Source organism: Sus scrofa, chromosome 16 (assembly GCF_000003025.6).
Source record: "Sus scrofa isolate TJ Tabasco breed Duroc chromosome 16, Sscrofa11.1, whole genome shotgun sequence".
NCBI classification, from domain to species: domain Eukaryota; kingdom Metazoa; phylum Chordata; class Mammalia; order Artiodactyla; family Suidae; genus Sus; species Sus scrofa.
In genome coordinates this window covers 3,307,901-3,332,291 of record NC_010458.4, presented here as the reverse complement: position 1 = coordinate 3,332,291, position 24,391 = coordinate 3,307,901, and the positions used below count along the sequence as shown (strand labels likewise).

The window sequence follows — 24,391 nt, the reverse complement described above, 5'->3', positions numbered from 1 at the left end:
ATTATTAAAAATAATACATGAGAGCCAAAAAAAAAAATACTGTATTCTATACTTGAAAGTTTTGAAGAGAGCAGATTTCATGTGTTCTCAACACACATGCACATAAAGTGGTAATTAATGTGAGGTGACAGATGTGTTTACTAGATTGTGCTAATCATTTCATTATGCGTATGTATATCACGCATCAAGTCGTACACCTTAAATATATACTGTTTTTTTTCTTTTTGGCTGCACTTGTGGCAAATGGAAGTTCCCAGGCCAGGGATCGAATCCGAGCCACAACTGCGACCTATGCCACAGCTGCGGTAACATCGGATCCTTAACCTGCTGTGCCACAGCAGGAACTCTCTATTTTTTATTTGTCAATTACATCTCCATAAAGCTCGAGGAAAAGAGGGTTAGTGCTTGATCAAAGATATGATGGAAAAAAATAAATCCAAAGTTTATGTTCACAGGTTTTATACTCTGAGGGGAGAAGAGCTAAGGACCCTCTAGCACAATTTATGATTGATGGCTGCATCATGTACCTGACATCATTTTATTGGAAACTTTCAGGTGACCAATCAGATGATATCTGCATGTAAAGCCTATATTACCAACAATGGAACTGCTTCCATCTGGAGCCAGCCACAGGATGTAGTTGTGGAAAAAATATTATCTGCAATTAAACTTAAGCAGGTAATGATAATAACATACTTAGATAATGTATTTATTTACTTATGTTTCCTTTTTACAGACACACCTGTGGCATGTGGAAGTTCCCAGCCTAGGGTTCGAATTGGAGCTGCAGCCTGATGCCGCAGCCATGGCAACACTGGATTTCAGCTGAATCTGCCACCTATGCTGAAGCTGAGGCAACACCGGATCCTTAACCCTCTGAGTGAGATATTCACAGAGACAACATGGGGTCCTTAACGCATGGAGCCACGAAGGGGACTCCCGTTTTATTATTTTTATATTATTTTTGCCAATGCATCTTAAATTGTTTAGCATTTATCATATTAGTGGTTGCTAAAAAGAATGGTGATCTTTTATTGTTAAGAAAAATTGAATATTAATAAATCAGCCCCCCCAAATTTAGCCACTTACTCTATCCTTTTTGGGGGCCTGCTATGTCCCAGGACCACATTAAGTACTAGAGATACGCAGATGAAAGAGTTTTCCTTAAGCTTCTTGTAGGTGAACAGGGAGACAGACAAAGAGTTAGGCTTTTGCTAACCCAGTGGGACCCAGGTGGAAAGCTGCCTCTTTGAATTGCATCATGAATATTTAGCAGTTTATTGAGTGGGGGGATGGGAAAAAGTGATATCGTAGGCTGATGAATGAGTAGTTACAAAGGTATGAAACTGAAAGGATTTGCAATCTCACCTTAAATTTGCCATTCATTGCCTTCACTTAAAAGAATAAGGAGGATATCTTTGTTATGTTCCCTTTCTTATATTTTGGTGTTTCATTTTAAGGAATACCAGCACTGCTTTCACAAGACAAAACAAAAGCTTAAGCAACATCCAAATGAAAAACAATTTGAATTTAGTGAGATGTATATTTTTGGAAAATTTGAAACTTTCCACAGACGTCTTGCCAAGATAATGGACATCTTTACAACCTTCCAGACATATGCGGTCCTGCAAGATTCTAAAATTGAAGGGTTGGACGGCGTGGTCACTAAATACCAGGTACTGTACTTCAAAACTAATTTGCCACCCTTATCCATGAGTAAAACTAATAGTTTAAAATAAAAAATATTTTATGCAAATAACTATGTTCAGAATGCTTCAGATAATCAGTCTCCAATGTAAAAGATAAGCTCATGGCCCTTAAGCAATAACAAAGTTAAATTTATTTGAGAATTGCATAATGGTGCTAATATTTTCTTTTCAGGTATGTGATTATGAGAATGACTTCCCAATAGCCTAAAATTAATCATTATTAGTAAAAGCATTTTCATTAGTTGCACAAGAAAAATGTTTAAATGTAACTTATTATTTCATTTATTCATGCAGGAAATATTTAATCAAGCATAGACTATATCAGGCCGCAGTTGACACTGAGTTCTGAGTGGTATCTGATTATCTCTGCATTTTATATGGACCCATGTTAAAAAAATAATAGGACTGGATTTTATTTTAGCTCTATCACTCCAATTGTTTTGATTTTTGATTTTTGCTTTCTCTGTTAAGGGTATATGTGTAACTAATCCTAGTTTTTAAAGTAGGCACAATGATCTGATAATGCTTTTAAGATTTTTAAAAAACAATTCTCAAACAAGATGTGCTTTAAATTCTTAATGTGGATATAGTCGGTTTTTTTCTTGCTTGAGGACAGTGACACTAAAAATTTTTTTTTTTTACTTGAATTTGAAAAAGGTCATATAATTAACTGTCTCACATTGACTTTTGTACTCTAGCAGTTTAGGTCGATATAAGGAATCTTTCATTTCCTGAGTATATTGGGTTTGGGGAGAGAAAAAGAAAAAAGCCTTTTTTATACAGCAGGAAATATTTTAGGTGAGCTGCATGTAGTCTGCAAGGTGGATAATTTACACTTTGAAACTGACAGTTTTGCAAGAGAGAGATGGAGTATGTCCATTTATTTTTCAGTTTGGAATCTAATTACTTTTTTTATTCTTAATGAAAAAATAACTTTGGCGCATATTTCAAAGTTCATTTTTGAAGGAGACGCTGAGCTCTACATCCAAATGCAGATAAAGACTATTCTAACCTGATAAAAATTCTGAGAAGAAAAATTGCTTTCAGAATCTGAAGTGAAATACTGATTAAAATGGATGTACCAAAAGACAGTGAGATAAAATGTAGGTGGTGCATGAACGTATAAGGCGAGATTTTTGTGTATCAGAATCAATGCAAAAATCTCAAAATGGTGGCCATGGAAGTGAAACTCCGGCTCCTTGCCTAGCTCTCAGGGCCCTGTCCACCCTTCTGGCCACCACACTTGCTCCTCTTGTCCTCATTCAATGTACTCTAAAGACAGGACACATCTCTTCAGTCTACCTTAGGGCTTGCAGAGTTGGTTTATTTTTTTGTTTGTTTTTGTTTTTTGTTTTTTTTTCTGGAAAGTTCTGCCTCTGAATCATCACATCAATATTCCCTCCTTAGCCTCCAGATATTGATTTAAATGACCTTCCCAGCACAGGGAATTATATCCAGTCTCTTGGGATAGACCATGATGGACGATAATATAAGAAAGGGAATAAATAAATATATCTGTATGACTGGGTCACTTTGCTGTACAGCAGAAACTGCACAGCATTGTAAATCAGCTATACTTTAATTAATTGACAGAACACTGTAAACCAGTTATAATGGGAAAAAAAAATAAAAATCATTATTAAAAAATAATAACAAATGACCCTCTCAATTAAGTTTTCCTTGATCTCTGTTTCCCCTCATTCACTCTATGTCATGCTACTTATTTTATCACTGTCCGAACTTATCCTATTCATTTATTTGTGACTTAGCATAGATTCTGACCCCATTTCCCCCACTGAGTGTGTAAGTTCCTGAGCATACATAGGGATATTTCTTTGTTCATTCCTGGGTCTTCTGAGTTTACTGGCATATAATAGGAGTACAATAAATATCAGTCAAATAAATGATTTAGTAGGTTGACTAGTTGGTTTAAAGTTCATGCTTAACCAGTTAACAGACCATTAAATCCAATCATAGAGAAGAATTTTTGAAGGACCTCAAGTCTTTTAAAATACCACCTTAAAATGTAGGAATGCAGCTTCTCCATACTTGAAAGAGTAGGCTGTTTTAACTAACTTGATTCAAGAAGTTATGCAGCTTATACACTTTTGTCTATTGAGAGATTCGAGTTGATGTTTAAATGGAAATGACTTTGAAAAGGGCTTGGGGAAGCTGGCCCAACATTCTTCATAAAAATTATATGCTTGTGTCAACAGTGTGAGCACCTGAGTTTGAGAACAGCTTAGGACCTGGTTAAGAACTATCACAGAATATTATAGCTCATTATTCATAGCAAACAGAACTTGGGATAATAGTATTTTCAAGAAGATGAGTTACCTCAGTTGTACTGTTATAGTCACAGACTGTAACTTTGCAAGGCAGGAGGAAACAATTAATTCTAGAGCATCTTTAAATGGTAGATCGTGGTTTGATATTTTATTTAAGACATTTGAGGCTTGGAAGAGAGTTTTTCATCTGTAGATATTATAACCTAACTGCTTTCTTCCTAAGTTCTTTGTGTTCTGTTAAAGTTTTATATATTTTCTGAGAAGACAAACTTTTTAATGAAAAATATTTTAGTAAATGCTACTTTGGGCTTTAAAAAATTATTTCAGAGGTAATTAGTAAGACTTTTTAGACAAAACATCTTTCCTACTTTTCAGATATGTTTTTTTAATTTTAAATTTTTTCTTCAAAAGTACATAAAGCCTCCTGAAAATGCTTTCCAAATGATTTCTTTGAATGCACTAGGCAATATTATACTGCCTGTAATATGCATGAAGTAATGAGAATAATTAAAGAAATAAGACTAATTTTAAGTTGATTTTTGGGGAATGATTGCTCAGGTTCTGTATTTAAAGGTCATATTTACTTAAGTAATGCAAGAATATTGAAATATCATCTTATTTATTTCACCACATTTCAGGATATTGTTGCCACCATAAAGAAAAAGGAATATAATTTCTTGGACCAGCGGAAAATGGATTTTGAGCAGGATTATGAAGAGTTTTGCAAGCAGACTAACGACCTTCATGTAGGTTGTATAATAAAGTTCCTGTTGACAGGCTCATGTTTATTTTTTCCATTCTGTGTAATGCTGCTAATCATTACCCATTCAGAAGGGAGAGGCGCCTTCATTGTGGAGGTGACCGATAGCATGCTTGGCCTGCATTTTGTGATTTCAGATGAATAATTGAAATCTCTTTTTCATGGATTAAAGGGTCATAAATATTGCTTTGGGTAATGATCTGTAGTCACAGACTTCTGCATGTGCTCCATCTTAGATCTTAGAAAAGGAACTTTTATGTTCTGACGAAACACGCAATATTGGAATATTCATATTGGTTTCTATTTGTTTGTTGCTTTCTAGCAGTGATTATGACCAGAGGTAGCTTAAGCAAATGGTCAGTGGTATCTGGCAGATCCCAAAGGCAGGACGACAGCTGGCCTTGAAACAGTGGTACCAGGACCAACTCAGCATCTGGACCCCTCTTGGTCTCAAAGCCCCAATTTCTCTTCTTGCTCCTGCCCTTCCTCCCACCCCTACTCACTGCAGACCAGCCAGCCTGGCTTCTAGCCCAGGAGAAGTGTATGGCCATTAGCAGCTTCTGAGAACATATCTCAGAACCAACCTCAACTCCAAACTCCTGAGGGAAGGGTTGAATTGGCCAGTTCTAATGTGGTGCCTAGCCCTAAGCCTGTCAACCAGGGGGTCATGTGGTGAAAGCCGAGGGGGTGGGACCCACTCGTGTGGTTGGGAATGTTTATTATCAGATAAGGAGAATCAGAGAGGGTGAGATTGGAAGACCAGCTAATAGGTGTCTGTAATAATCAACATGTAGCCATCTTCCCATCCCGCTCAGGTCCAAAGTGTGCCCCTTCTGATCATTAAAGGAAAATAGCCATTCTGTTACTTCTTTTCCAGAATTTTGGGTTTGAAATGAATTTATACACTTCAAGGGAAAAAGAGTTCTGAGGCATTTTTGAGGAATGAGTTCCGTATAGAAGGAATCATAACAAAACTGCTAATTCTATGTGTCAGGTCCGTTCTAAGTACTTTGTAGGTGTTCAGTCATTTAATCTTCACAATAATCCTATAAGTAGGTGCTCTTATTACCCTCTCTTTGGAGAGGGGAAAACTGAGGCACAGTGAGGTTAAGTGACTTGCCTAAAGTCACAGAGATAACAAGTGGCAGGCAGTCTGGCTCTAAGATTCAATTTTGTAACCATTATGCTGTAAGACATCTTTCAGGTGATGGGAAGATAGAGTGCTCTTAATAATTTAAGCAATGACCTCTTTTGGGAGCAGATTCAAACACAAAGACTGTGGATCTTGATCTCTTGTTGGAAATTGATGTGCAGTGGCAGATCCTGAGTCAGTGCTCCATGGTCAATGTTCATTTGTCAAGTCTTGTTTGCATGTCTTGGCAGTTGCTGATCACACAGTACTTCAGTGACTGATTTATATGTGGGATATAGGCAGATGGTGAACACCTGAGGGCAGGTGTTGTATTCATTCCTATTTATGTCTCCAGGGCCTAGGGGATGGGTCTTTATAAAATTGGGGAACAAAGAATGTTTGCTAACTTAGTCTGTAAGTAGTAAATTAATAAGAACTAGATTTATTGCAATTAAACATGCATTTACTGAATATTAATTATGTATTAGGTTTTTATGCTATTGATTATGAATATAGAAATAAATCAAGTTGATTTGCCTTCAAAGATCTCATCAGACATGTGATATGATTGAAATATAAGTACACATATGTTAGTACAGAGTACTGACTATACCATTAAAAAAGGGTAAATAGTGCCTAAAATGACTAATTATAAAATAATAATGTTCTGGAGTTCCTGTTGTGGCTCAGTGGAAACAAACCCGACTAGTATCCATGAGGAAGCAGGTCTGATCCCTGGTCCCGCTCACTGGGTTGAGGATGTAGGTCGCAGGCAAGGCTTGGATCCTGCTTTGCTGTGGCTGTGGCTGTGGCTGGCAGCTGTAGCTCTGATTTCACTCCTAGCCTAGGAACTTCTGTATGCCACAGGCGAGGCCCTAAAAAAGCGGGGAGAAAGCATAATGTTCTCATATTGTACCAGGATGTGGGGGTTCCAAGATAAAAGACATATTCCAAAGAATCCCTAAAGAAACTTATAGGGGGGAAAGACCTGCAAAACATTGCATAGAGTCTGAGAGTTGCTACAACACCTAAGGAGGGATGTGAACCTAGGAGAAAGGCAATTCCATACCTTGCTTGACTGGGACTAGGAAAGGCTTCAGACAGGATGCCGTGCTTGATGCTAGAACATTATGTTTTCCTAGTAAATGGAGTGGGAAACCAGAGGAATGGGGAGAACTTTTCAAGACTGTGCCCACTTTTTGTAATTCTGAGAATGTAACTTTATAAATATTTTACAGCCTTGTTTTTAAGCATTCGTTATAGACAATTAGTTCCTCTTATCCTTGATTTAAAAAGTTTTTTTATTGTTATTTCCCCAATACAATTTTTTTTCTACTGTACAGTCTGGTGACCCAGTTACACATACATGTACACATTCTCTTTTCTCCCATTATCATGCTCCATCATAAGTGATTAGACATAGTTCTCAGTGCTACATGGCAGGATCTCATTGCTAATCCATTCCAAAGGCAATAGTTGGCATCTATGAACCTTAAGATCCCAATCCCTCCCACTCCCCCCCCCCGCTGCCTTGGCAACCACAAGTCTATTCTCCAAGTCCATAAAAAAAATTCAGCACTTTAATTCATATTGTCTTCCATCTCAAAAATGGTCCATTTTTCTCTGTGGTGGGCTAACTTCTTTTCCTTTGACTTTTTAATCCTTTTCTTCAACCACCTTTTCTTAACTAATCTCTCTACACCCTCTCCTTTGAATAATCCATCCACTTTCATGAATTCAACCTTTGTAAAACTGGGGTGCATATACTTACCTTCCATGACTCTGGATGTTATGAGGGGGTCATAATGCATCTTGGAGATAGAATGAGGAGGACCAGTAACTGGCATCTCCAAGATGTAAGACTGGAGGGTCTGTGTGTGAAGGGATGGAGAGAGGGGGGAACATGAGTGGTTTGGATGGGGTTTGTGTCCAGGGATCCACTGTCAAGGGAATCAGAGCCTGGACTCCTGTCCAGATTTAGGGCTCATGCTGCTATAACAGGTCCAAGAGAGGTGGTGTGTTAGAACCACGCAGTTCATTGGAAGTCTAGGAGCTCATTGACTTCAGCAGGCAAAGCAGGGCACTATTTAGTAAAGGACCGGCTGTTGGGTGGTCGGCTTAACCAGATGAGTTAAGGGAGAACTGAGTAGGACCTGAGAGTGCAGAACTAATAGGAGGACTATAAGATTCCACCCCGGACTCCTCTGTGCCACAGAGGGAACTCCAGTGAAGGAAGAGTCTTTCTTTCTTTCTCTCTTTCTTTCTTTCTCTCTTTCTTTCTTTCTCTCTTTCTTTCTTTCTTTCTTTCTTTCTTTCTTTCTTTCTTTCTTTCTTTCTTTCTTTCTTTCTTTCTTTCTTTCTTTCTTTCTTTCTTTCTTTCTTTCTTTCTTTCTTTCTTTCTTTCTTTCTTTCTTTCTTTCTTTCTTTTTCTTCCTCTCTCTCTCTCTTCCTTCCTTCTTTCCTTCCTTCCTTCCTTCCTTCCTTCCTTCCTTCCTTCCTTCCTTCCTTCCTTTCCTCCCTCCCTCCCTCCCTCTTTCTTTCTTTCTTTCTTTCTTTCTTTCTTTCTTTCTTTCTTTCTTTCTTTCTTTCTTTCTTTCTTTCTTTCTTCTCATTTTTCTTTCTTTTCAGGACTGCACCCATGAAAAGAAAGGCTAGGGGTCGAATTGGAGCTGCCTACACCACAGCCACAGCAAGGCAGAATCAGAGCACAGCTCATGGAAATGCTGGATCCTTAACCCACTGAGCAAGGCCAGAGATCGAACCCAAATTGTCATGGATACTAGTTGGGTTTGTTAGCGCTGAGGCACAATGGGGAATTCCTAGGAAGATTTCTTGATCCTAGGATGTGGTGTTTGCACAAGAAATATCAGGTCCAGTACCCCTGGAGCCTACTCTGGCACCAATTCCCATGACTGCTCTGGCTTGCAAGTCCCTCATTGTTGTGGCTTCTGGACGTTTATCTTTCTTTTCTTTTTTTTTGCATTTCCATATAAATTTAATTTTTTTTTCTTATGGGAGTTTTTTTTTTTAAATTACTCAAATAAATTTATCATATCTGTAAGTTGTATAATGATCATAACAATCTAATTTCACAGGATTTCCATCCCATAGCCCAAGAACATCCCCCCACCCCCCAAACTGTCTCCTCCGGAGACCATAAGTTTTTCAATGTCTGTGAGTCAGCATCTGTTCTGCAAAGAATTTCAGTCTGTCCTTTTTTCAGATTCCACATGTCAGTGAAAGCATTTGATGTTGGAGTCTCATTGTATGACTGACTTCACTTAGCGTGATAATTTCTAGGTCCATCCATGTTGCTAAGAATGCTGGTATTTCGTTCCTTTTAATGGCTGAGTAATATTCCATTGTGTATATGTACCACTTCTTCTGGATCCACTCCTCTGTCAATGGCCATTTAGGTTGTTTCCATGTTTTGGCTATTGTAAATAGTGCTGCAATGAGCATCGGAGTACATGTGTCTTTGCGAGTCAGGATTTTCTCTGGATATATGCCTAGGAATGGGATTTCTGGATCAAATGGTAGTTCTATTTTGAGTTTTCTGAGGAATCTCCATACTGCTTTCCACAGTGGTTGCACCAATTTACAATCCCGCCAACAGTGTCCTAGGGTTCCTTTTTCTCCACACCCTCTCCAGCACTTACTGTTTGTAGACTTTTGGATGATGGCTATTCTGGCTGGTGTAAAGTGGTACCTCTTAGTGGTTTTGATTTTCATTTCTCTAATGATGAGTGATGTTGAACATCTTTTCCTGTGTTTTTTGGCCATCTGTATGTCTTCTTTGGAGAACTGTCTGTTTAGATCTTCTGCCCATTTTTGGATGGGGTTGTTTGTTTTTTTGTTGTGGAGCTGCAGAAGGTGTTTATAAAATTTGGAGATGAATCCCTTGTCAATCGATTCACTTGCAAGATTTTCTCCCATTCTGTGGGTTGCCTTTTTGTGTTGTTTAGGGTTTCCTTTGCTGTGCAGAAACTTTGAAGTTTGATTAGGTCCCATTTGTTTATGTATGTTCTTAGGGACATTTTGTTAATTGCTTTGGATTTGCTTTTGCTGCTCTTTTTTCTTTCCTTCTTCTCTTGTTCTTTTCTTCCTAGAGAAGTTTCTTTAGTATTTGTTGTAAGGCTTGTTTTGTGTTGCTGAATTCTCTCAGCTTTTGTTTATCTGTGAAGGTTTTGATTTCTCCTTCAAATCTGAGTGAGAGCCTTGCTGGGTAGAATATTCTTGGTTGGAGGTTTTTTTCTTTCATCATGTTAAGTATATCATGCCACTCCCTTCTGGTCTGCAGAGTTTCTGCTGAAAAATCTGCCGATAACCTTATTGGGGTTCCCTTGTATGTTATTTGTTTCTTTTCCCTAGCTGCTTTCCAGATTTTCCCTTTGTCTTTAATTTTGGTCAGTGTGATTAATATGTGTCTTGGTGTATTCCTCCTTGGGTTTATTTTATATGGTACTCATTGTGCTTCCTGGATTTGAGTGAGTGATTCCTTCCCAATGTTAGGGAAGTTTTCGGCTATTATCTCTTGGAATATTTTTTCTGTTCCCTTCTCTCTCGCTTCTGCTCTGGCACCCCTATAATACAGATGTTTGTGTATTTAATGTTGTCCCAGAGTTCTCTGAGACTTTCTTCATTTGTTTTCAATCTTTTTTCCCTTTTCTGTTCCACATCCTTAATTTCCACTAATCTGTCCCCCACTCACTTATTCGTTCTTCTGCCTCCTGTATTCTGCTGTCAGCTGCTTCTAGTGAGCTTTTGTATTTCAGTTATTGTATTTTGCATCTCTTCTTAAGTTTTATATCTTGTATCTCTTTGGTCAGTGTTTCCTGTAAGTTATCCATCTTTGCCTCCAGTTTATTTCCAATGTCTTGCATCATCTTTGGCATCAACAGTCTAAAGTCTTTTTCCTAGAGGCTGAGAACCTCCTGATCACTTAGCTGATTTTCTGGGGTTTTTCCTTTCTCCCTCATCTGAGTTATAGTTCTCTGTCTTTTCATTTGTATAGGTTTTTGGTGTGGTGACCTTTTTACAGATAATAGAGTTGTAGCCTCTCTTCCTTCTGGTTTCTGCCCCCCTGTGGCTGAAGTCAGTGTGGGGGCTTGGTGTAGGCTTCCTGATGGGAGGGGCTGATGCCTGCCCACGGGTAGGTGGAGCCGATTCTAATCCCTCTGGTGGGTAGTGCTTAGTCTCTGGATGGGATCAGAGGCAGCTGTGTGCCTGAGGGGTCTTTAGGCAGCCTGTTTACTGAGGGGTGGGGCTGTAACCCACCTGGATTGTTGTTTGCCCTGGGGTTTCTCAGTGTTGACTAATGGGTGGGGCCTGATTTTCCCAAAATGGCCACCTCCAGAGAAAGGCATGGTTGGTAAATATTCCCGAGAGCTTTGCTTTCAATGTCCTTCCCTCACAACAAGCCACATTCACCCCTGTTTTCCCAGGATGTCCTGCAAGAACTGTAGTCAGGTTTGACCCAGATTCCCATGGAGACTTTGCTTTGCCCTGGGACCCAGTGCACGAGAAAGTCTGTGTGTACCTTTTAAGAATTGGGTCTCCATTTCTCCCAGTCCTATGGAGCTCCTGCACACAAGCCCTGCTGGCCTTCAATGACAGATGCTGCAGGAGCTCTTTCTCCCAGTGCCAGATCCCCACACGTGAGAGTTTGATGTGGGGCTCAGAACTCTCACTCTTGTAGGTGAGTCTCTGTGAACCAGTTAGTTTCTAATCTGTGGGACTTCCCACCTGGGCTGTATGGGGTTGTTTATATAGCAAAATCGCCCCTCCTACCTCTTGATGTGTCCTCCTCTTTTTCTTCTGGAATAGGATATCTTTTTTAAGGTTACTGGTCCATTTGGGTGAAGAATGCTCAGATTTTAGTTGTGAATTTTGTTGTTTTTAGGAGAGAAGCTGAGCTCCAGTCCTTCTGTTCTGCCATCTTAATCCCGTCTCTGTTTATCTTTCTTTAAGCTTAAATGAGTATTACATTTTCTGTTTTTTTTTTTTCCTGTATTGTATGTGCTTATAGCCAATGGGGAGCTATTTTATCTTATTGCTAAATACGATTTTTCCCAATGCTAATTCATTGTTCATAATCAGACTTACACTCTATTTTAGAATGAGTTGCAGAAGTTCATGGATGTTACGTTTGAAAGGATTCAAAACACGAATCAAGCTCTAAGTATGTTGAAGAAATTTGAAAGGTAAACTTTGGAAGATTTTTCTAAGTTCTCTTTTCGAAATTGGTGTAATATGAATGCAGTTTAGCTTATACTATTATTGTTATTATTTCATATTCTAGTGGGAAGAAAATCCTCTCGACAATCTGAACAATAAGGTCATAAAGTCCTTCTGAGGATTAGGGGTTGGTTTTATTTCCTCTCAACTTTGAAGTACTGTATGACTGCCTATCAAAATAGCACTTAATATTTAAGCACTTGGAAGAAACTCTGACCAGTAGTTTTGGCTAGATTTTAGGGATTGACATTATTAAAAAAAACACTGTTGTGGTATGATTGATGGATTGAGTCCATTTTGATTTTTTAATATGCCAACTAAATAATTCATTCTCTTCCATCAGCATATGTTTTAAAATAAATCTTGGAGTTCCCCTTGTGGTTCAGTGAGTTTAGAACCCAACATAGTGTCCTGGAGGATGCAGGTTTGATCCCTGGCCTTGCTCAGTGGGTTAAGGATCTGGTGTTGCTGCAAGCTGCGGCATAGGTCACAGATGTGACTTGAATCTAGTGTTGCTCTGGCTGTGGTCGTAGGTCAGTGGCTGCAGCTCTGATTTGACCTCTAGCCTGGGAACTTCCATGTGCCGCAGGTACGGCCATAAAAATACCATACAATACAATACAATAAAATACATTAAAATAAATCAGATCTTAATAAAACAGATTTCTTGATATCATCCTATTAATTCAAGTCTTTCACTTAAAAAAATCAGATTGAATATACCGAATCTTGGTATCGATGACAAATACCGGCGTATCCTTGAAAACTATGGGGCTGACATCGATATGATCTCGAAGCTGTATACAAAGCAGAGAAGTGATCCTCCTTTGTCTCGAGACCAGCCTCCCATTGCTGGGAAGATTCTGTGGGCCCGCCAGCTCTTCCACAGGATTCAGCAGCCCATGCAGCTTTTCCAGCAGCACCCTACTGTGCTCCAGACAGCAGAAGCCAAGCCTGTGATTCGCAGTTACAACAGGGTGGCCAAGGTCCTCTTGGAGTTTGAAGTTCTCTACCACAGGGCATGGTTTCAGCAAGTGAGTCTCTGCATTTTTGCTCTTCAAAGATGTCTCCATTGTCAAAGCCATGGGAAACCCTTTGCTGGTAGCACTGGACAGATTTAGTCCCATAGGAAGTTGAGTTTGTGGGTATTTGATGACGGGTTTAGTTGAATGTAGGTAAATCATTCGAAGAGTACAATATATCCATGAAGAAAAATAATAATTGATTTTGAAAAATAGATCTTAAGCTAGTAAGAGAACTCATTTTTTATGTACTTTATAAACTCCCAAGGGAGAATATTTTGTTTGTTGCTTCCTTTACCTGGTTAATGAGGATTTCTTTCTTTTCTTTTCTCCTTTAAATTCCCTAATGTGTCTGTACACACTAGTATGTCTGTTAAGCAAAGTCTTAAATTTTATTTGGCCATACTGGGTTGATCAAATTATATTTCTATACCCTATCATACTTCTATTTCTTTGTAGATTGACATAAAGTATTTTGTAGGCTAAAATTAAACCTCTAAAATGTAATCTCATTTTCCTAGTTCAATTTCTGATGTCTGAGCCAATAAGACAATGGAGAGATATCCCTTTAATGCTTTTCATTGTTTTTCTAGATAACTGAAAACCAAATTTAGTAAGTTTTCATGAAACTAATATTAGGAAAAATACCTGAGTAGAGACAGGGTCACTTTGCTGTATAGCAGAAATTGATGGAAAATTGTAAATCAACTCTAATAAAAAATCTTAAGAAAAACTGAGTAGGCATGAAGATTTGGGGGAATGAAATGGCTTTTGAGGAGTTACTGCTATTGCAGTATCCCCTTATCAGGTGTGAGAGAATCATGACCCAAGCATTTTTTTGAGTTGACTGTGCATCACCACCAAGAATTCGAAGGCTCTTTTCTGAAAGCGAAGTTAGGAGAAGAGTGGGGCCCCACTGTCTTTAGTCTGAGAAGTTCAAATCCATGGAAGAACACTTAGTGATCTTCATTTCCAGAAGTGGCCACGCTAGGTACCCGGTGTATGCGTTGAACTTTCTAACAGTAATCCTGTTGATCTCTTCTCACAGACTGAAGAAATTCACATAGGACTGGAGGCTTCTTTATTGGTGAAGGCTCCTGGCACAGGGGAATTGTTTGTAAACTTTGATCCTCAGATATTAACCCTATTTAGAGAAACAGAGTGCATGTCACAGATGGGTCTGGAAGTTTCCCCACTTGCAGCTGCCCTTTTCCAGAAACGAGATGTATACAAAAAGAACTTCAGTGACATGAAGGTATGGTACTTATTTTTTTCTCCTACCTGGCTAGCCCTAGTTTGCATTAAAAAAACAAAAGTCTGATGGTGTGTCACTGTCAAGGAATAGAAAGCATGACTGTAGTGGAGTGACTGAGGCTAGAATATAGGGTTGGGATAAGGGGCAGGTCATTATAGACCTTGTAAACCAAAGCTATATATCCGAGTACCAGGTAGCCATTAGAGGAATCTGAGCAGGAGCAAAAGGCATGATGTCTTTTATAATAAAAATCATTCTTGCTGCTCTAGATTTTAAGAGGACAAGCGTATAAAGCCAGTTTGCGGGCTGTTACACTGGTTCAGGATGGAGATGATGGTGACTTGAGCAAGGATGGCAGTCGATAGTAGATCAGCGGATTAGAGAATGATATCAACAGGACGTTTGAGAGAGAACTCAAGGATGAGTCCTTTGTTTTGGTGTGAACAACTCAATGGATTTACTCAAAGTAGGGCTAATATATGTTAGTGTGTTGGTTGTATTCTGCACACTTGCTTAGTAATATGCAGTGGGCATGAATGGAAGTTCCACTTTAGAGATGAAAAGACCAGAACTGGTGTGTTTTGTGGGGGAGGGCAGGAGGGCATCAGGAGTTTCCATCTTAAGTGCAAGATGATTTTTAGAGATTGAAGTAGAGATGTTTTCCATGCAGATAGATATGTAAGTTTGGAGTTGAGGGGAGAAGTCAAAGTTGAAGTTATACTTTTGAGAGTTATCAGAATATAATTGCTATTTAAAGTCACTGTCCTACCTGACTCTCAATGGAGGAGAATATAAAGAAGAGTAGAGGACCTACCTTAAACCCCGAGTTGCTCCAATACTAACAGGTCTGATAGAAGAGGACAAATGTGCCAATAAAATTGAGGTAGGTGGAAACCAAGTGTCAGGAAGCCAAGGGTAAGAAAAACATCATGAAGAAGGGACTGGTTACCAGTGACAAGTGCTTCCCACAGGATGCTCAGGATGAAGTCAGAGATGCTGCCATGATATTTGACAACATGGAAAACATGGTCACAGTTTTATAGTGGTCCATATATAATGGACCACCCTGTAATGGACAAGGCCCAAAAGTCCACATAGTTTCACACTGGCTTATATTTTAAACCATTTTCATATTTATTATTCCATTCGATATTTTCCACAGCCATGTTAGGTAAGTGGGACAGAACACTATTATCTTATTTTATAGGTGACAAAACTGTGGCTTAGAGAAATCAAATGACTTAGCCAAGGTATCATAGCTAGTAAGTGACAGAAGTAGGACCAGAATTGAAACTCGTAGTCTACTATTTTCCCACTCCTTCATGTTATATTAGAAAGTTAATACTGGCAATGGACACTCAATTAATATAAGCTCTTCAAATACGAGGCAGCATGTTGCAATTCGGTTTTAGCTTTTTCTTACATGTTAGAGAAATAACTTAGTCAATCTACATATTTATAAAGAAATTATTTTTACTAGGAAACACTATGAGACTATAAAATGATTAGTGATAATTTTTTTCCATAGCATTGCTGTTTCGGTTATTTGTTGCATGTAACCAACAACCCCCAAATGTAGTGGCTTAAAGCAACCATTTCATTATATCTCATGAGTATGTGAGTAACAAATTTAAGCAAGGCTGGGCTCAGTGATTCCTCTGTTCCATGTAGCACTGACCAAGACTTTTAGTTCAGTTGGCAGATGTAAAATCTGGAAGGTCCATGATGCGCTCATTCTCTGGTTCTTTGGTGGGAATGGTTGGAAGTTTTGCTGAGCTGGGACTAAGGACTGGAACATCTATGTGTATCCTCCCTGGATGGAGGCCTCGGGGTGGTAGAATTTCTTCCAAGACAATTCAAGCCTCCCACAGTGGGTGTTATAGTAAACAAGGAGGAAGCTGAATGGCCTTTTCACCAGCCTTATATGTTTCATAGCATCAGTTCTCTTCTCCTTTGTTGGGCTCCATAAGCCCACCCAGTTTCAAGGAGAGGGTACATAGATCCCACCCAACAAAGGGAGGAAAGTCCAAGAATATTTTAAATATCACAGTTGTAAATAACTACTCTAGCATGTGAATTATCATCTGGTTAACATTTACTGTATCTTGAGGTTGAACGAGTTAAAGGTTCCCACTCAACGTCAACAGTAGCTGGTAAGAGCAGACCTTTTGGCATGTTTGGGCGACCTTCTCAGGTGTTGCTGAGTTATGCTGAATATTTAACAGAATTTTCAGGCTTCTACGGATATGCTGAAGTCGCCGAGAGTTTGTTTTCTTCAAGGCAGTTCAAACTAGAGTTGAGTCAGCACAGAGTAATTACTAAGAATACAGATTCTGAAGCCAGTTGGATTCAAAGCATTATCTTTGGGCAAATTAATTTACCCTTCTAAGCCTCAGATTTTAATTTATAAAATGGGTGAGTAATACCTCCTAGTGTTAAAGGATTAGGTAGTAAGTAGAAAGCCTGCTAGGTACTGACTTAGGAATTGCTTCCAACATAGAATAAGTGATGAGCGGTTTGAAAAAAAGGTAAGTGGATAAAATGGTCCAGGAAATGTATAAGTAGCTGCTAATAAAACCATCACATGTAGGTTTCTCATGAAAATTGAAAGGATTTATAGAAATTGTGAAAAAGTATTACATGAAGAAAGGATTATTTGGTGCATTTGGGAAATTCTGGGTTTGACAGAGTTCACAAAGTCGTTGGACTTCTTACTTCCGTCGTGCAGTTTTCTCAGAATCATTAATATTCATGTGACTGTCCAAGAGGAGAGATATTGTGTACAGTGTTTTCCATACTTAGCCATCTGGGACCATCTTTCTTATAGACTCTCTTGGGGCTAGTATATCATGGAAAACATTTTGGGAAACATGGATCTAAAGACAAATATCAACATGAACATTACAAAGATGAGCTTAAAAACACTTGTATTTAAGAAATTAAAGTTGCTTTCTTATAATTAATTATTATTAATATTAACTTTACCACAAAAGGTGGGTTGGTGTATTGTTAGTCTTATTTAAAAATGGTAACATGTGAGCAAAAGACTGAAACAGTTTAACATTATACAACAGATAACATTTCAGTGGACTACTGTGAGTTTCTGACCACAAATATTCCTTCTAATAACAATTAATGAACTAGAGAAATATTAATTGATTAACTAGAGAAATATTAATTGATCATCTTCTATGTTCCAGGGACTGTTTCAGGTGTTGAACAAAGCAGACAAAATTCTTGTCCTTATAGAACTTATATTTTAACTGGATAAGAGAGAACATAAGAATGAACTTATGTTCATTATTATAAATAGGTAAATTATATACTCTATGAGAAAGTGATAGGTGCTATGGAAAAAACTGAGCCAGAGCAAAGAGGGTAGAGTGTGTAGGTGGTTTTGGGTGATGGTTTACAATCTTAAATAGGTAGCCAGGACAGGGCTAATTGAGAAGGTGGCATTTCAGTAATTATTTGAAGGAGATACAAAGACCCCTAAGCTAAGGACCAGCAGGAAAACTGTAGGGCAGGAGCAGGTAAGAGAGGAGAAGAGTGATTAGTGATGAGATTTGAGAAGGAATGGGGACCAGATTGGGTCAGTCTTTGCAGATCAACATAAGATCTTAGAGCCATGCAGGTAGTTAGGTGGCCCTATAAGCTGAATGATGTGATCTGACTTGAGCATGGGCTATAGAGGGTGCGAGTAGAAGCAGAGACATCCTAATGGATTGCACGTGGATATGAGAGAAAGAGAAAAGTCAAGGATGACTTTATTTTTTATTTTTGTTTTTGTAGAACCACACCTGTGGCATGCAGAAGTTCCCAGACTAGGGCTGGCCTACACCACAGCCACAGCAACATGGGATCCAAGCCGTGTCTGCGACCTACACCACAGCTCATGACAACGCCGGATCCTTAACCCACTGAGTAAGGCTGGGGATCAAACCTGCATCCTCATGGATACTAGTCAGCTTCATTTCCGCTGAGCCACAACAGGAACTCTAAGGATGACTTTGAATATTGGCCTTAGGACAAGGAGGTTGGAATTGGCATTGTTTGAGATGGAGAATGCTGTGGGCAGAGAGGTTTTGGGATAAAAACAAGCTTTCAGTTTTGAACATGTTAAGTTTGAGATGTCCGTTAGATCTTCAAGTAGAGATGTTGAGGAGGCTGTTGCCGTATGTGTATCTTTTTTTTTTTTTTAAGTTTTTTTTTTTATTTTATTTTCCCACTGTACAGCAAAGGGGTCAGGTTATCCTTACATGTATACATTGCAATTACAGTTTTTTCCCCCACCCTTTCTTCTGTTGCAACATGTGTATCTAGACATAGTTCTCAATGCTCGTATGTGTATCTTGACTTCAGGAGTGAGTCTGGGCTAGAGATGTGAATTTGGTTGCCTTGGGCCTGTGGATGATACTTGAAGCCATGATACTTGTTAACATCAGCACTGGTTCCTGACTCTCTCATGTGCTTTGAGTCTTCTGTCAAGACATGGCCTCTGATCCCTGAGCCAGATCTCTGGTGACTTCACCACTTTGGGTGATGCGTGATCCATAGGAAGTGCCCAGAGGAGCAGGGAGCACATGGTGCCAGGGAACAGAGTTAAATGAATGAACTTATCGGGCTAAGGCACTGATAACATGACCTAACCTGGTTTAGAAAAGTGTCTTGACCTCAGAATTTTTCTCCCCTTCTGGGCTGGGTAGGGGGTGAAAAACTTCCTCTTAAATTATTTTTCTCTCTTCTTCAGTTGTGTTTTCCTGGAGTAGGAATTTGTATTTTATGGAGAGAATTCTTGTCTTCTGTTCTATTCTTATTTTGTTTTGGCTGCTCTACCTGCCAGGTTGCTATTGGAGCCCTACAGCTGGACCCTAAAAAAAAAAAAAAAACCTTTTGGATTAAAAAAATGAGATATTAATAGATATTAAAAATGAGATAGTATTTGATTATTTTACCTCCATTTCACTGCAGATGATGCTGGCTGAATATCAGAGAGTAAAGTCAAAAATGCCTCCCATCATAGAGCAGCTGATGGTCCCCCATTTGTCGAAGGTGGAAGAAGCTCTCCAGCCTGGCCTGGCTGCACTGACGTGGGCATCTCTGAACATTGACATATACTTGAAAAATGCTTTTGCAAAGATCAGTAAGTCTGTTTAAATGGTTGTTGTTTTTCAGTTTGAAAGCTGAGTTTCTAATGTCCATTATAAATTTCTTATAGATATATTGTGATATAAATAATTAAATGAGAGTATATTCTTTTTTTTTTTTTTTTTTCCCCAGCATGTGGAAGTTCCCAGGCTAGGGGTTGAATCAGAGTTGCAGCTGCTGGCCTACACCACAGCCACAGCAACACCATGTCTGAGCCTCATCTGCAACCTACACCACAGCTTAGGGCAACACCGGATCCTTAACCCACTGAGCAAGGCCAGGGATCGAACTTGCATCTTCATGGATACTAGTGAGGTCTTTGACCCACTGAGCCACAGTGGGAACTCCCCCCCTTTTTAATATAGTTAATCTTTGATGAAGGAGGCAAGAGCATACAATGGGAAAAAGAAAGTCTATTCAGCAAGAATTGCTGGGAAAACTGGGCAGCTGCCTGCAAATCAGTGAAACTAGAACACACCCTCACACCATGCACAAAAATAAACTCAAAATGGCTGAAAGACTTAAATATTTCTTTTCTTTTAACAGCCACATCTGTGGCATATGGAAGTTCTTAGGCTAGGGGTTGAATTGGAGCTCAGCTGCAGGCCTACACCACAGCCACAGCAACACCACATTGATTTGCATCTACAACCTACTCTGCAGCTTGTGGCAACGCTGGATCCTTAACCCACTGAACAAGGCCTTGGATTGAACCCACATCCTCAAAGAGTTAATGTCTTTTCTAGGGCTGCACCTGCGACATATGGAGGTTCCCAGGCTAGGGGTCTATCAGAGCTGTAGCCACCAGCCTATGCCACAGCCACAGCAACGCGGGATCCGAGTTGTGTCTGCGACCTACAGCACAGCTCACAGCAATTTCGGATCCTTAACCCACTGAGCAAGGCCAGGGTTTGAACCTGCATCCTCTTGTTTCTTAGTTGGATTCGTTAACCACTGAGCCACGATGAGAACTCCTAGGAGTGTTATTCTTAAACTATTCCCTAAGGAATTTTACCAGATATATGAAGTCAGTAATTTCCTGGGAACTATATATATATATATATATATATTTTCACTATTTAATTTTATCTCCAGAGATGAACTACATTTAAACATTTTACTTATTGTTGGACATTAAAAGATCTTTAGAATCATTCAGCTTTTTATACTAATAGCAGATCAGAGCTGCGTCTGCAACCTACATGACAGCTCATGGCAACGCCAGATCCTTAACCCACTGAGCAAGGCCAGGGATCAAACCTGCAATCTCATGGTTCCTAGTTGGATTTGTTAACCACTGAGCCACGATGGGAACTCCAGGATCATTACAATATTAACTTGAAGGTTGAATAATATGAAATACATGATCAGAAAACCATAGCGTATAACATCGGAGAAGATTATAGAAATAATTTTTTTTTCTCCAAGAGACTGGATATAGTTCCCTGTGCTATGCAGTAAGACTTCATTGCTTATCCATTCTAAATGTAATAGTTTGCATCTACTAACCCCCAATTCCCTGTCTATTCCGTTCTCTCCCCTGCCCGGGCAACCACAAGTCTGTTTTCTATGTCTGTGCTTAAATAAGACCTTCCATTTAAAGTTAGAAAACTGATCCAGAGTTGCTAACTGAATGGTTTCTAATGTTATGTAGATGTAAGCAGTAAGGATGAGTTTAGAATCCAGTTTCCTTACCTCAAAATCATTATTCTTTTCAAAATACATCTCTCCAGGAACTAAAACAAGAGAAAGGAGGCATTTATAAAATTTATAAAACTTCATAATAAGAGTTAGCACAGCCCAGTTAGAACTGGCTGCCAAGGTAGACTTCAGCAATTTTCTCCCTAGAGAGTATTAGAATTAGAGTGTTAGTGATTTAGATATTTTATTAGTGTTAGCTGGGGACCAGAGCTCTTTTTTTGAAGAAACTCTTAATTCTCTGATAGTCTTTTCTTTTGTAATTTAAATGAACGAACTGAGGTCTAACAGAGATGAGGTTCTTTGGGAAGCTATGTTGAATCCCAACAACAGTTGGATTCTATTTTGGATTAGTGGACTGACACTAATATTTACAGGTGGTTATTTGTATCACGCATTTAAAAGAGCATTGTCTACTCTTCAAAACAACACCTAAGACTTGGCATGATTTTCTATAGTCTATGCGTAGATGTGTGGGTTTCCAACTGCAGCTAAAACAAGCCACCACAAACTTAGTGGCTTAAAGGAACAGTCGTGGAGGTGAGAAGTCCAAGTAAATCTTAGGGAGTTAAAATCAAGGTATCGTCAGGGATGGTTTCTTCTCGAGGCTCCGAGAGGGAATCCGTTCCTTTGCCCTTTCCACATTCCGGAGGGTGCCCACTTCCTTTGCTTCCTGGTCAGTCCATCCTCAAACTAGCAGCATAATATCTTGGAATCTCTTTTTTCGGTGTCCCATGGTTATACTGTCTTCTGTCTGACTCTGATACTCCTGTGTTCCTCTTATAAGGACCTCAATGACGACACTGTCCCCCGTCCCTCCCCCTCGCCTGATAATTTAGGAATCTTATCTCAAGATCCTGAGCTTAATTCCATCTGCAGAGTCCCCTTTGCAGAGTCCCACATTCCCAGAGGATTAGAACGTGGAAAGTCTCTGAAAGCCATTATTCAGCTTATCGCAGATGTCCTTGAAGATACTTTGAAGAATAGGTCAGAAATATAAAGAATTTTACTGAGCACACACACACACGCTTAAATAAAAGTTTTTATTCTCTTTTAATAGTGAAATAAGCCTACCAGGCAGAACTATTTGGTATCTTGAGGAGCCTCTTTAATAATTAGCTTAAACATGATTGAAAACTTTTAGGGCTTTATTCCTTAGGAAGTAAAGGCACTTATTTAAGGAATTGTATAAATTCCTGATGTATCATGAGTATACAATATGTATGTAACTAGTAGTATCAGAAAAAAGAAAATTAACTGTATAACATCTGTTGAAAAATATATTTACCCCTTAGATGGAGATACATTAGCCGTCATTTCTATTTTTGATGCAAATTGTTAATTTCCTTCGGAATTGGTCTTTCTGCCTGTGGAACTTAGTGCATCTTAAAGAAAATGTACCTTATGATAGTGACAGTTAAAAAGAAATTGGAGTGGGGGGTGGAGTTCCTGTTGTAGCTCATTGGTGACAAACCTGACTAGTGTCCATGAGATCAAGGGTTTGATCCCTGCCCCTGCTCAATGGGTTAAGGATCTGGCATTACCATGAGCTGCGGTATAGGTCATAGACATGGCTCAGATCTGGCATTGATGTGGCTGTGGCGTAGGCTGGCAGCTGCAGCTCTGATGTGACCCTTAGGCTGGGAACTTCCATGTGCTGCAGGCTTGGCCCTAAAAAGAAAAAAAAAAAAAAAAAAAAAAAAAAAGCAAAAAAAAAGAAATTGGGGCAATTTCACTTTAGTAGTATCTGTTAAGTGCCTTCTGTGGAAAAGGCACTGGGTTAAGTGTTGAAGATACAAGGATGAAAAAGATGACATGCCAAAAGATAAGACACATTAAGTAGACAATGTGGTGTAGATGGAGGGATACTTGGGTCACTGCCAACACAGGAGGAAGGCCGGCTTGTACGTGTGCAGATTCACAGAAAGCCTCCTGGGGGAGATGCATTTGAGCTGAATCTTCATGTCTGAGTCAGAGTTAGGCAGGCTGAGAAAGTTAGAAAACTGGTTAAAGAGAGCATGGTGTGGAGTTCCCTGGTGGCTCAGTGGGTTAAGGACTCATCATTATCTCTGCTGTGGCTTGGTTGCTGCCGGTGTGGGTTCGGATCCTAGCTCTGGAACTTACACTTGCTGTGGGGGTGCCACAACCCCCCAAAAAAAACCCCTCAAAAACCGAAAATGAAAAAACCCGCAGTGTAATAGTGTGAGAAAACCAAGCATGAAACAGTTCTATGGAGGAACTTTAATCCTGATTTTACTACTGAAGTTTAATTATGTTCATTTTTTTTAAAAAAGAAAAATGCCTTATCTCTTTTATTCACTTGTATTTTTTTTTCCATAGAGGACCTGGAGTTGCTGCTTGACAGGGTCAACGATCTGATCGAGTTCCGCATTGACGCTGTCCTGGAAGAAATGAGCAGCACGCTTCTTTGTCAACTGCCCCAGGAGGAGCCACTTAGCTGTGAAGACTTTCTCCAAATGACAAAGGTTATTAAAAGATTGATGTTTTTCACTTAAATTTTATTTTGTGACGTTTTAGAACCCTAAATTACATTTTTTTTTCCTACCTCTGACTGGTCCATGAGAGATGTAATTCTGACTGGTAATGCTAACGAGGAAGCTTCTGACAATAATTTGAAAATGAAGAGGAATGCATCTGAGGGGTCTCTTAGACACGAAGAACAAATTACTTCAGAGGGTAGGAGGGAGATGGCCATGGAATACTTTTTCCTCATTTTTCCATCGTTTTTGAAGCATGGTGCTATTTTGCTGTAGAGCTTCTAGTAAACTAGGGTTAATTAATAAAATAATTGTTTTAGGCAGCTTCTGGACAGAATTTCTTCTTTGAACATTTTGGGAGAGCCATTTCAGGTAAAGCTCTGGAAGGTGGGGTCTGTGTTCAGTCAGTTTAGGGAAAAGACTGTAACCTCTTTTTTTTTTTTTTTTTTTGCTTTTTAGGGCCATACTCGTGGCATATGGAGGTTCCCAGGCTGGGGATCTAATCGGAGCTACAGCTGCCCACCCATGCCAGAGCTGCAGCAATGTGACCTACACCACAGCTCAAGGCGATGCTGGATCCTTAACCCACTGAGGGAGGCCAGGGATCGAACCTGCAACCTCATGGTTCCTAGTTGGATTCGTTT

General features: G+C 39.3%; 1 protein-coding gene across 1 annotated transcript in view; it reads left to right on the top strand.

Moving 5' to 3' along the window:
- Positions 1-24,391, top strand: part of DNAH5 (dynein axonemal heavy chain 5) — a 251,923-nt gene that overhangs the window by 33,898 nt on the left and 193,634 nt on the right. The window contains 8 exon segments of the mRNA XM_021076646.1: positions 556-678; positions 1,461-1,676; positions 4,636-4,743; positions 12,007-12,092; positions 12,839-13,160; positions 14,197-14,403; positions 19,375-19,546; positions 23,590-23,735. Of these exon segments, the coding sequence (XP_020932305.1) occupies positions 556-678; positions 1,461-1,676; positions 4,636-4,743; positions 12,007-12,092; positions 12,839-13,160; positions 14,197-14,403; positions 19,375-19,546; positions 23,590-23,735 (1,380 nt within the window).